A 13,895-nucleotide genomic window follows, 5' to 3' on the forward strand; every position below is an offset into this window, starting at 1 on the left:
TACTTACATAAATCCCATCTATTACATCAATCATAAAGACCAACGAGAAATATTCAGTAAACATCCACGTACCTACATTAATTAATACATCATCGGACTCAAAGATTGAATAATATGAGTTATTTTCAGCAGGAAAATATTTATCTATTTACGTGTTCGTCTAACCATAATATTAGGTGTGATGATTTTTTACAACACTCACTGACGATTACAAATAAAGTGCAGGAGAGGTTTTATATAAAATGAAAGGGGTTAAGGTATACCGTAAACCGTATAATTTTACTATGAATAAATTTTAGTATTATAAATAATCTCAGATCGTATTATAATGAAAAACTTTTGACTTATGATGTGTTGCCGTAGGAAGTACCTTCTGAGTATGTCTCCGTAGATCAGTGGTGTTCATACTCAGTTGTTGGTGATTACAGTCTTGACTGAAAAAAGAAAGTTTAAATTAAATTTAAGTACTAGTTTATGCATTTATGTATTATTATACGAGACAGAAGATTCAAGATCCAAGATAAAAATAATATTGGGGATGTTTACTCGATAGAGTCTTTGGGTTTATCACCACCGAACATTATCCTTAAGCAGCGTCGTATGAATCTGACATAATAATGTTTGACGTTTAATATGTTGATGGTGGTACGGTATCTGTGCACTTTACATACCTCAGAGCCAACATGGATGGCAAAGACCATGTCAAAGTCACCGGGTGAGATGTTGATGTGAGCGCGGCCATCGTGTCCCACCGTCACTGTCTTGCCGGTGCAGGAGTGGTGGGACTTCTCTCCAGAGATCACGTCACAGTATGTACCAGCTGGCAGACAGGTCTGAAACATTTCCCAGAGTATTATACCTGCATCACTATAACTCTTAAATTATCTAGATGATTTTGCTTCTGAGCCTTATTTTAAAACATTCCTTTTGGCAAATTTGGGATAACAAGTAGCAACACACTCTTATCAATCACATTCATACCATCATCATGAAAAACTCATCACACATCCACACGGATGGATAGAATAGATTATTTGTACCTGCAAGCTCTCATTCAAAGCCCATGAGTCTCCGTTGAAAGCGACAAACGCATTTCCACCGCGACAGAAGGCGATCTGATTGCTTCCATTGTCCCACCAGTCATTGACCCCTGTGTTGCCGGCTGCATTCCTAAAGCCAACCATCTGGTAAATTGGGCGCCAACGATGCTCACAGATCCAGCCATTTCCACACGTGTTATCCTGATAAAATAAAGATAGAGACACATGTTTATGAACGAGGTTAGGAAACTTTCCGCTTATGCTACACACCTATAAATATTAAATTTACTTACTGAGTTGATAGAAGGAGAAATAATGTTGCCATGGTGATCCATCGGAGGGCCAGCTTCGGTGTCCCAGAAGTCAAAACTGCTCATCAGTTGAGGCTCTCCGTAAGGATGTGCCAACATGAAAGCTATAGCTGCTTTGTACTGCTTTGCTTGCTTGTAGGTCAAAATGTTTCCACCAGCACCATGACCTCTCTGGTTGTCATGGTTGTCGATGAAGGTCAAAGCATCCTCGTGAGGCAGCAGACCCCATGCGGGTCCCCAAGTGGACAACCATTTCAACTGATTGTTTCCCTTAAAAGCATTGCTCAGTTCCAGTCCAAATTTGAATTCTGTGACAGCCGCTAAGGATGTGTATTCTTCTCTTCTCACAGCTTCTCCTCCAAGGTCGATAACTTCTTGGTAGATGTAAGGTCTAGCACCAGACGGGAAACCATGAGCAGTGTTCAAGTTATGAAGTCTGCTGTAGATGACGCTGAGGTCTCCTGGCCACATGTGCTTGGCAGCATCTATTCTGAATCCAGCTACACCTAAGTCGATGAGCCTGTTCATGTAGTTAACTATTTGGTCACGAACGTATTCAGTGCCCTGGTTTAAGTCTTTGAGACCTGCCAACTCACAATTTCGTACCTGTGGGTCAAAACATTAAAATGAATTTGAGTATTCTTTGGAATGAAGAGCAGCAGGTTAACTTAATTGAAGATAACTTACCCTATCAGCACAACAAGCGTAGTCGTTGCCACCAATGACACAGTGAGGCCAATTGAAGTCGTTCCTGCCATAAGGCACGCCAGGATACTGCCAGTTGTGGAAGTCACCAGTGCTGCCTCCAGTTCCAACATTCTCAGGGTCGTTACCTGTCATGTGATTGATTATGGCATCTGGGTAAATTCTGTGGAAATAAATTTTGAAATAAGTGTGATTCAAAGGATAACACATGATAGAACATCTACCAGGAAGACTGTATAAGAAGAATCGCCCACCTGACGCCAGCGTTATTGCATCTCCGCACCATGTCAGCAAACTGCTGCTCGTTGCCTGACCGTGTGACCAGCTTGTAGGACATGGGCTGGTAGCGCTCCCACCATGGACGGTTCTTGCCCCAGATCACCAGGTTCTCATTAGGGGGTGAGATCTGGAGGTAACAAATAGGTATATTACTAAGAGCTTGTTTTACAATGTCTGGATTATAGGTGCCAGTCGGATAAAAGTCATGCTGTCAATGTTTTTACTGTTTTTCTTCCCACAGGTAGCCATTATCCAGACATTTTGAAACAGGCAATTAGCATAGTAATTGTAATTAAATAATACAAGTTTAGTACTTATTTTAGTGCGACAAAGGACATCAGTGATAATCCTGAAATAGATTTCAAGTTCCCAAAAATATATTACAAATATATTACATACAAACAAAGTTATCTTAACCGTTATCCTTGATGCTTTTATCAAATACTATGGACATAAACATTTATTTACCTTTATGACATTGTGTAACCCTTTGTATCACAAGAAAAAAACCCATCTCTTAAGTTAAGAGTCTTAACTCACCTGAACACCTCCAAATCCCTTGGGTCCGAGGAATCTCTCGCACTCATCAGCTATGTCGTCCCACTTCCACTCGAAGAGGTGCACCATGGCGGAGTGGCCCGGCGCATAGTAGGGGTTCTTGTAGGCAGCGGCCGCGGCCACAGCCGATAGTATTAGGATGAGGCGGTTCATCCTGAAATGGGAAACCAGATTTGGGAGTTAGCGGCAGATGCTTATCTGACTTGCCTAGAATTTGGGAACAGTGGTGTTATCGCAAACGAACGTTAGCAATAAACAATTCTTAAGCAGCGTCGCTCGCTTGCCTGGTTTTTGTATGGATCTGACAAATGCTTGACAGGCGAGCGAATGTTAATTGCTAATGTACCGGTGGTGGTAACCCCGCAGTTCCTCGATTCACTTAATTATTCATCCAATCGTATTTTTACAATGATTAATGGATGAAATTAAATTTTAAGCATGTTTAGTTAGGCTTTAAATGTTTTTTTTTAAATTATTAATATTATGTACGAGGTAGGTATAGGTACTTATTAGGTGCTAAGGTTCAAATAGGTATTCCTTGGAAATCGGGGATCACACTACCGAAAATTTTATTTGTACTTTATTAAGTAGGTCTGTATTAAAACTACTGCAATAAATCACCTGCAAGAGGTCCGTCCTTCTTATTACGGTCCGATGTTGACTGATTATGAGATAATAAGGATATTAATTTTATAGCTATTTATTAGTCTCATTACTGACGTTATCAAAGAAATTGAAAGTATCTACTATCGTAATCACGTATTTACCTACTCAGTTTGCGGATATCTTCTGTAATCAAACTGCATATCTCTAGAATGTTTGCTTGTGGTCATATCAGGGTAATTATAATCAGATTTATTGTTTACGACTCTAATTGAGTAGGTATTAGAGATAACTACCCATATTTATGATAGAGTCATGAATTCGTAGGTACATAATTTTCTATGCAGAAGCTTATTATTTTCACAAGTTTCCAAAAAAAGCTTTAGAACAAAGTAGTTCAGGATGTCATACCATTTGAATTTTCTATCTACTAGCACTTTTGCACTTACTATCTACTAGCTTGGGTACAAAATGCTCTTGTGTCTATTCTATTTCTATTCTATTCTGTGTGGGGGTGTAAGTACCTGCACCTGGCTCTCTCGAGTGGAACCTTTGTGCATATCCCCTAAGTCAAAACTGCCTCTCTAAACTTGGACCATTTCCCACCACGCTGGTCCACTGAGGGTAATCTAGATAGGGCAAAACACCCAGTAACTGACCACCTTAAGGGAGTTGTTCCAGTAATTTGTCTGTAGCGGGCTCAATTCTTATCGCTTATTAAATCCGATTTTTGTTTTAAAAACTAGAATAACAGAGCTACATTCCTGAGTAAATAGCAAACATGTAGAAGTTACTCATTTTTTTATATATTTTTGCAAACAAAAAGTAGTGATTTTCCCAGTAACCAACCACTAAAATCTAGTTACTGACCACACTCGATGCCAGTAACTGACCACCAATTTAAAATGGTTTAAAAATGGAATTGTCATTAAATCTTATCATTATTTATTTATTTTATTACTTCATGTAATAGTACCGATCCTCTGGTCTCTTTTAATGTGTGACACATCACTTTTGCTCAAGGTTTCTTAACTGAAAAGTGCATTAAATTAATTCATCAGCTTAATGCATAATTCAAATTATATTATATCCTAATAATCAACCATTTATTTATTAAAAACACAAGTTTATGTATTTTTGTTAAATACTAAAAACAAAGAAGTAAACACACAAGCACATAGTGAGCACGCATTTTAAATTTACAGCTTTCAGGGAGATTAAGGGGCCCCAATGTAGTACCTTCAGATATGTCATAGAAAGGGCGATTTTGTTTGTCCGGAACAAGCCAGGATCAGTGGGACAGGCCCATGAAGCATTCTTGGTGCCAAAAACGAGCATTTTCTTAAATATAAAGTAGCGAATCCAAGCGCTAAAGCGGGTCTTTTCCATATTCGGTATCAACTGATGAGGAGGAGGAATCGTGGCGGATTGTATTGTCGACCTGGGAAAATATAAATTCCCCGCCGGAAATGTAGGCCCTTTCCCCGCCGGTCCTTTCAGGGATGTAGGACCAGAGACAGATGGTTTTCATTATTGCTGAAACCCCACCTAGAGACTTTCAATGCGGCTAAAAGAGTCATTGAGGCTAGCCATTGTAATTATGACTGAATCAGATATTGGGGGTTAGTTTTTCAGGATACAAAGATGGATGCCTTGACGAACGGGATTTCAATGACTTTGTTGACTATTCAACTGGAATATTTATGATGCTGTTGAAACGTGCTTTCGTAGGTAAGTATTTTGCCAAAGACATGAGTAGTCATATCTGCAAGGGGGACAGGGAATCTTTGCCTCGTTGAAGAGGCGTCACTGAAGCAGAACATCGCTGTACTTTCTGCATTTTCCGCTGCTGGTCTAATGTGTCCGCCAATGATGCTATAACGTTGCCAGTGGATTCCGGATAGTTGTGGTATCGGTTCCAAATGGCTGGGGTGTTGGTCGTGGTAACAACTTATAGAAGAATGCCCCATTTCTTATGTGCCAACTTTACCGTTCTGTTTGAAATCCGTTGGCCGTTCATAATGCCATTGAAGGGCGTGTTGGTGCACCGGCTGAGGGTGCTAGCATTGTAGTGATGCTTTCTTTTTCCTATTTTGCTGAAGTGGCTTTGCCTGTCTTTGGACAAATGTATCGGCGCGTTTCGTCGGTAACGTATATTCGGGTTGGGTCATTAATAGCGTCATTGAGGTCTTGTTCGCCAAGTGCTTTTGTGCTTTGGGGAACCAATTTCATCTGGTTCACAAGCGCTGGCATTGGTTAGGTACGCCTTCAGCTGTTCTGAAGATAGCATTTGAGTATCTTTTCATAGAGTGAGATGGTGAAAGCCATTTGTCTCCTGGTCTTGCATTCTTGAAGAAGCTGCTCCAAGGATTATCTTTAAGGAAAAATGGTGACATCTGTCTTTATCCTGGAGAATCCACATTATCCTAGGCTGATAGTATGCTCCACTAGCGTTTTTATCTTCCTCATCAGCTAATACCGATTCTGGAACAAACTTGGACTATGTGTTTGAATTCCCTATATTTTAAAAGGTGCTTGCATGTCACCCTGAATTGTTTTGGAATGTCTTGTTGATCCTAGTTTGTCTCAGACAAGTGGAATTGCCTTTTCTATACTTTTTTTGCTATCTTGGCGCTTCTTCATCTCGCTGAAAGCTGTAAAAATATGTCATATATAATAATACCAGTAACTGACCACCAATTAACCCAATAACTGACCACCTATGTCAGTAAATGGAAGGAGTAAAGATAGAATGCTCATATTTTGACACAAGAAAATGGCACGTATGAGCTATAATATTACGTACTTATTTTGCCTAAATTCAGCTTCAAGCAAAAATCCCAATAACCGACATAGGTGGTCAGTTATTGGAAAATCGCTGTTTTGTCGTCCAGTAACTGTCAACCCCATTAAATTCAATCAAACGGGAAATAACAAGCTGAATCTTATCAAAAACGTAATCTTTATAATTAAATCTATATGGTATAATTTTTTCTTTTATTGATTTCAATATTTTTCATGGTAAAATTTACGATCAAAAAATTCACTTACCTTAACAAATACGTTAGTCACAACTGCAATTTACTCGGTTCGCGCGCCAACTGAACTTTTTCGATCGCTCACTATCCATCTGTTGGCGGCTGGCAAAATCTTTTGTATCAGTAATGCTCTCAATGAACCACAAAATAGACTGGATGTTCACTAGATGGCCCTGCTTGGCTACATTTCTTATTTATTGGAGTTGAAGAGGAACGTGGTCAGTTACTGGCACATGGTCAGTTACTGGGTGTTTTACCCTATGCAAGTTAAAAATGGGGAGATCCGAATCATTTTCCGAATTACCCTTCTCCGATATCAGGGTTCGTCGAAAGCACTGTTCGACGACGGTTGTTTTAACGAAGAAATCATTATCCGATGGACAGGTTCGTCGAAAACACTGTTGGTTTTTAGATCCAGTAGGCATACAAATCTTACCGGATCCGGACCGGATCTGCCGGACCGAATTGCAATCCCTACTAGTGTAGGTACTGAGTAGGTAAAAAACAATAGATAACTAATTAAATTAAATACTTATTTATTTATTTATTTATTAAGGTTTATTCACAGATAGTGTATCAGGTACATTCACACATACTTTTAAATAATAGGGCTAAATACACTACCTACTTAAGAATAAACACAGCATGCCTAATAATAAAGGTGCTTAGTGACTACTACTTAAGTTATTAACAAATGAAGTTAGTTGGTACATATAAAAAGTTTAATTAAAAATACTGTTTCGTATATTAGTTATTGTGGTTGCGAAAATATCTATAGATCCACTATGATGATTAAGTAGCTTGCATAAGCGTGGAATTGCCGAGTTGGCCCCAAGAACTGTCTTCCTTAAGGGAGGGTAGAGTGGCGTGACGGGCCTACGAGGAATTGTACGAGGTATTCTGAAGTTGAATTTTGAAAGCAGTTGCGGACAGTTGATTTTGTTATTAAATAATTTAAATAGGAATGACATGTCAATGAGTTCAAATCTTTTGGAAATTGGGACCATTTTATAGTGTTTTAGCGCTTCGTTGTAGGACTTTATTTTTTTAGCCATGCCTTCCGAGTAAAGTAGATGTCGTACAAACCTTTTTTGAACTCGTTCCAGCCACAATGCGTGGGTAGCGTAGTGTGGTCTCCACACAACCGAGGCATATTCCAAGATGCTTCGAACGAGTGAGTAATACAATGTTATCTTGGTTTTAGCCTTTTTAAATTGTTTTGAATTTCTAATTACGAAGCCTAACATCCTGGATGCTCTCTTGCAAACACTATCTATTTGAGGAACAAAGGATAGTTTTTTATCAAAGAAAACTCCTAGGTCCTTAATAATTTCAAGTTCTTCTAACGGGGAATTACTTATTTGATAATTTGAATTAATGACGTTTTGTTTCCTAGTAAATTTTACATGGTAGCACTTAGAGGGATTCAACTGCATTCCGTTTCTTTCACACCATTCGCACAAAATACTTAGATCATTCTGTAGCAAGATTGAGTCGTGTAGAGACTCAATTACTCTGACAATTTTAAGGTCGTCGGCATACATAAATGGAATGGAATTAGAAAAGCATAGTGGTAGATCATTGATAAATAAGTTGAATAAAATCGGACCAATATGTGAACCTTGCGGAACTCCAGAGCTAATTTGTTTACATTCAGAAGCGTATCCGTTAACAACAACATAAAAACTACGATTACTGAGATACGATTCTAACCATTTCAACAATGAACCCGCAAATCCAAAGCATTCCAGCTTTCTGACGAGAATTTTATGTGATACTCGATCGAAAGCTTTGCAAAAATCAGTGTATATCACATCTGCTTGTCCGTGGGGATCTATGGTCTCCGATAGGATGCTCTCGAAGGTTACCAAATTAGTGTTTGTGGATCTAGCTTCAAAGAATCCATGCTGATGATTAGATGTAAACTGTTTGCAGTGACTTTGTATGAGTGGGCATATTAGAGATTCAAGCATTTTTCCGAATATACAAAGCAAATATATGGGACGGTATTTTTTAACACTATCCAGCTCGCCACCTTTGAATATGAGGACAACTTTAGCACGCTTCCATTTAAAAGGAAATGTACCTACACTAAGTATATCCTTTACATCAGGGTTCAGCTGCTGAGATTTAGATGCCGCAGTACACATAATAGGTACTACAGGATGTTAAAAAAGCCATAAGTAATAAGCCGAAGGGCGGGACTCAGGGGTCAATTTCTTTTCTTTTTTACTTTTATTAGACCCAGGCTTCTGATTTTTAGGGTTCCGTAGCCAAAATGGCAAAAACGGAACCCTTATAGTTTCGTCATGTCCGTCTGTCCGTCTGTCCGTCTGTCCGTCTGTCACAGCCGATTTACTCGGAAACTATAAGTACTACAGTGATGAAATTTGATGGAAATATGTGTTGTATGAACCGCTACAAAAATATGACACTAAATAGTAAAAAAAAGAATTGGGGGTGGGGCCCCCCATACATGTAACTGAGGGATGAAATTTTTTTTTTCGATGTACATACCCGTGTGGAGTATCAATGGAAAGGTCTTTTAAAATGATATAAAGTTTTCTAAAAAACATTTTTCTTAAAGTGAACGGTTTTTGAGATATCAGCTCTCAAAGTCGTAAAAAGTATGTCCCCCCCCCTCTATTTTTATAACTACGGGGTATAAAATTCTAAAAAAAATAGAGGTGATGCATGCTAATTAACTCTTTCAACGATTTTTGGTTTGATCAAAGTATCTCTTATAGTTTTTGAGATAGGTTGATTTAAAGTTTATTATATTTGCTGCTACGGAACCCTTTGTGCGCGAGCCCGACTCGCACTTGGCCGGTTTTTTTTTTTGTTTTGCGACATTATACAATATGAAATATGTAAGAAAATTCATCTGTAATAGTAAAAAGTTTCAACATGCTTCTATGAGGATGATAACAAACTATTTGAGGTTGTTCAGAATGATCTCTTGAGTGTCCTTCCTGAGTAAACCCCTTTTCTAAATCTATACTTATCACTTTTGCAACTTATTAATGTACTTACCTACTTAAATAAAAGTTTAAACCAACCGCAATTAGATCAGTAATTATAAATGAATGATCTAATTGTAATTGGTTTAAATTCTGTATCCCTTGTAAGTATAAACTTTTCAATACACCTACAAGAAATTCGTTATTATACTTTGTAAAAACTTATTATACTTTGTAAAATATAGCAAGAGTCCTATGACGTTTGGTTGGCAGATTGTCATTCCTGGAGAGTAAAGTTTATTTTCTCCGGAGAATCAACAAATGACACATAAAATGTAGGTATAGATGTGACAGCTGTCATGGGGTTTTTGCTATATTTTACAAAGTAGGTACCTATTAGTTGTCCAGTTTTTATATTGTATTATTATGTATGGAATTAATTTAACCTAGGTGTTATGTGTAAGTCTCATTTTTCCTATTAGCCTTATTATCCTCATTTACGATGATCTTGGTCGTTCATGTCGCTTTACACTAAAATAACCTTTGTTGTGTCTTTATTAACTGCTTTTTCAACACTACTCTGTATAGGTATATTTTTTACAACCAGCAATAATATAAAAATATACACTAAAAAGCATCAATATACTTTCTTCATAAGATTAAATTTTAATAACAACAAAGGAATATAGAATTTGAAAAATATTTTATTTTTATAACAATAATTTAGAATTTTTAAAGTTTCATTATTTTAAAGTCTTCCAACAAGATAGATAGGTACTTCTTCAGATCCATTATAGGGTTGTAGTAGTCTTCACAGCTTACAGTCTTGACTGGAAAGAAAGAAAGCAAAACATAAATAAATTACACTAGGCACACAAAAAGTGATCTGAAGGATCACACCATTAATGAGTAACACGTCTTGCCCCAAATTAAGCGATTCACCTCAAAAGATCACGAACAGGCAAACAAAGTGTGGGATATTCTCTTCATGAAGACTTCAAACAGTTTGCAGTAAGTAGTGACTGGATGGGTAAGGACGCTCGTGGTGCTTAACCGAAAACTTCTTAACTATTTAATTGTATGTAGATACCACAAAAAAGTTACCTCAGAGCCGACGTGGATTGCGAGGACCATGTCAAAGTCACCAGGTGAGATGCTGATGTGCGCGCGACCGTCGTGTCCCACAGTCACTGTCTTGCCGGTGCAGGAGTGGTGGGACTTCTCTCCGGAGATCACGTCACAGTATGTACCAGCTGGCAGACAAGTCTGAAAATAATAAATACCATATAACAGTCAAGAATTACCTATTTCACACAGAGACAGTCAAAAAGGTAAGAAAGAAGACGAAAAAACATAAAACCCACATTAAAAACTAGTAATAGATGAAAGAATAATAACAATACCACTAGTGAAATGTATAAGTACCTGTAAGCTTTCATTCAAAGCCCAAGAGTCTCCGTTGAAAGCGATGAATGCGTTGCCACCACGACAGAAGGCGATTTGGTTGCTTTGGTTGTCCCACCAGTCGTTAACTCCAGTGTTACCGGCTACATTCCTGAAGCCCACCATCTGGTAGATTGGGCGCCAGCGGTGCTCACAGATCCAGCCATTGCCGCAAGTGTTGTCCTGAGAAAATTATATGAAACTCTTGATAAATCGACCAGAATCATTGAAAATCATTTTTCAGTTTTATTTCAAAGTAACTTACGGAGTTGATAGAAGGAGAGATAATGTTGCCATGGTGATCCATTGGGGGTCCAGCTTCAGTGTCCCAGAAGTCGTAACTGCTCATCAGTTGAGGCTGGCCGTAAGGATGAGCCAACATGAAGGCAATAGCTCCCTTGTACTCCTTGGCTTGCTTGTAGGTCAAGATACGTCCACCAGCACCGTGGCCTCTCTGGTTGTCGTGGTTGTCAATGAAGGTCAAAGAGTCTTCATGAGGAAGCATACCCCATGCAGGTCCGAAGTTACTCAGCCATCTCATTTGGTTGTTACCTCCGAATACTCCACTCAGTTCCAATCCATATCTGAATTCGGTGACAGCTGCAAGTGCACTGTACTCTTCCTTTCTGATGACTTCACCTCCAAGATCAATAACTTCTTGGTAGATGTAAGGTCTAGCACCGTGGGGGAATCCATGAGCGGTGTTCAGATTGTGAAGTCTGCCATAGATGGCATTGAGGTCTCCTGGCCACATGTGCTTGGCGGCGTCGATTCTGAATCCGGCAACACCGTAGTCGATGAGCTTGTTCATATAGTCAGCGATTCTTCCTCGCACGTAATCCGAGCCCTGGTTCAAGTCCTTGAGACCAGACAATTCGCAGTTGCGAACCTGGGATTAAAACAAAAACATAACTCATTATAACATCCTGAAGTCCGAACAGTTTTTAAATTCATGTACAAAATTAGCATACAAAACTTTGTAGCGTCCAAAATTGTTGCTTACCCTATCAGGACAGCAGCCGTAGTCATTGCCAGATATGACACACTGTGGCCAGTTGAAGTCATTTCTGCCGTAAGGAACGGAGGGATAGCCCCAGTTGTTGAAGTCAGCGGTGCTGCCTCCAGTGCCGTGGTTCTCGCCCCATGTTCCTGTCATGTGGTTGATGATAGCATCTACGTAGATCCTGGTTGGAAAGACAACAGTATGATTTTCGGTGTATAGGGTGATTTTGAAGATAATTGAATGATAGATTTGAAATCGTTAGGATTTACGAGCGATCTCTATTGGTTATGGATTCCCAGAACAAGATAACTGGACTGAATATGGGTGTGCCACTTTAAGAAAAACGAGGTGCTCACCTGACACCAACATTGTTGCATCGTCTGACCATGCTGGCGAATTGCTCCTCGTTTCCAGAGCGGGTGACGAGGTTGTAGGATATCGGCTGGTAGCGCTCCCACCAGGGACGGTTGTGGGCCCAAATCACCAGGTTCTCGTTAGGTGGAGAAATCTGGCGAAGAGTTTAGAGAGCTCTAGTCAAGTAAGTATTATGTTGGTTTTTCCATGTTTGGCTTAGCTGGTTGGATAGGTTTAAGTGCGGCTTATATAAACTAATTCAGGATTTTGAGTGTCATTGAATTAATTTATTCATAAGAGAGTAGTTTGTAAAAATTTACGTTCATCAAAAATTTTTATATTTTTACGATGAATAAAAAAAATTGAGTTTGAGTTTGAGTAAGAAAAGAAGAAAATGTTCACAATAACGGCCTCAAAACGTCCGTGTTCAGTCTCAACTGTTAAGTTCTCTTACCTGGACTCCACCAAAGCCCTTAGGTCCGAGGAACCTCTCACACTCGGCCGCTATGTCGTCCCACTTCCACTCAAAGAGGTGCACCATGGCGGAGTGGCCCGGCGCATAGTAGGGGTTCTTGTAGGCGGTGGCTAGGGCCACGGCCAAAAGAAGGAGGATGACGCGGTTCATCCTGGAATTTCAGTTTGGTTGTTAATACATTATGAAGTGACCCTCCTTATCCGAATGGAGAGTAGTTTGGAAAAATTGACGTTCATCAGAAAGTTTTATATTTATACGATGAATAAAAATATTTGACTTTGACCTTTGACTTTTGTGAAATAGTTCTGAAAAGTTAAAACTCCTGTCATAATTTTTTTACAATCGATGTTACGGTCACGCTGAAAGGCAGAATAGCATTGGTACAAAATATAAAATATGTAGTATACCCCTAGTAGTGTTTACGGGATTTAGCATTCTTAAGGCACTTATCAGTAAGATCTAGGAATTTGAATGGAATTCTATGTATCTAAGTGTTTCAGAATTCAGATTAATAGTGAGTGTTCTTTTCACCTACAACAATATTCAATAAAGTTCATTACGAAAATCTCCTTTGGGATCAAAATCTATTATGTTGTACAGTTCAATATCATTTAAAATGCGCATTCTTAGCTACTGTTGCATTTCTGCTAATTGATTGGTTAATTCTTTATTTCTCCAGGCGCCCCGGCAGTTGTGTAAGCTCCTGGGTTTACAGTTGCTTCAGGAAATGATCAATATATGTAGTTAGTTGTTTCAGAAAAACTTGGTGATAGCCCAACAAAATAAAAATAGTTAAGTTTTAATACACTGTATTTTTTTTCTTTTGGTGGATTCAAAATCGTTATCAAGGTCTCAGCTTTGTCTAGGCATGATGAAAATAGTCATACATAGTTACTTACTTAAAATAAGTTATGAAATAAAAATAATTATTGTTAAAGGGTACCTAGTATTGTAGGTAAGTACATACCTGTTAACTTCTGCTGTCTAGTCTTTTTGAAGTTTTCTCGACTACTGAAGAAGTAATCCGGGTCCGTTTTATATACAATCCAAGAATCATGTTAATACGTAGGTAATTAATAAGATTATCATATCAAAACAAATCAATTTAATCACTCAATTCTTTGAT

At 38.6% G+C, this 13,895-nt stretch overlaps 2 protein-coding genes across 3 annotated transcripts; both read right to left on the reverse strand.

The window, feature by feature from the left end:
• Positions 1-258: 258 nt before the first annotated feature.
• On the reverse strand, positions 259-3,606 carry LOC105380365 (alpha-amylase 1). The gene is made up of 8 exons (XM_011549895.3): positions 3,515-3,606; positions 2,876-3,047; positions 2,311-2,462; positions 2,039-2,219; positions 1,334-1,957; positions 1,041-1,241; positions 672-833; positions 259-434 (listed from the first exon to the last, which is right to left on the reverse strand). Exons 2-8 carry the CDS (start codon positions 3,044-3,046, stop codon positions 423-425), a joined length of 1,503 nt encoding a protein of 500 aa, XP_011548197.3. The 5' UTR covers position 3,047; positions 3,515-3,606; the 3' UTR covers positions 259-422.
• LOC105380329 (alpha-amylase 4N) lies at positions 259-13,855 on the reverse strand. Of its 2 annotated transcripts, none has more exons than XM_038114848.2 (8): positions 13,737-13,855; positions 12,749-12,920; positions 12,297-12,448; positions 11,941-12,121; positions 11,203-11,826; positions 10,920-11,120; positions 10,599-10,760; positions 259-434 (listed from the first exon to the last, which is right to left on the reverse strand). In XM_038114848.2, exons 2-8 carry the CDS (start codon positions 12,917-12,919, stop codon positions 423-425), a joined length of 1,503 nt encoding a protein of 500 aa, XP_037970776.2. In that variant the 5' UTR covers position 12,920; positions 13,737-13,855; the 3' UTR covers positions 259-422. The 2 variants fall into 2 exon arrangements, with proteins under 2 accessions (XP_037970776.2, XP_011548154.3); XM_011549852.3 differs by lacking the exon at positions 259-434 and adding an exon at positions 10,181-10,324.
• Positions 13,856-13,895: the final 40 nt, after the last annotated feature.

The sequence above is a fragment of the Plutella xylostella genome, chromosome 8 (genome assembly GCF_932276165.1).
Source record: "Plutella xylostella chromosome 8, ilPluXylo3.1, whole genome shotgun sequence".
Lineage (NCBI taxonomy): Eukaryota > Metazoa > Arthropoda > Insecta > Lepidoptera > Plutellidae > Plutella > Plutella xylostella.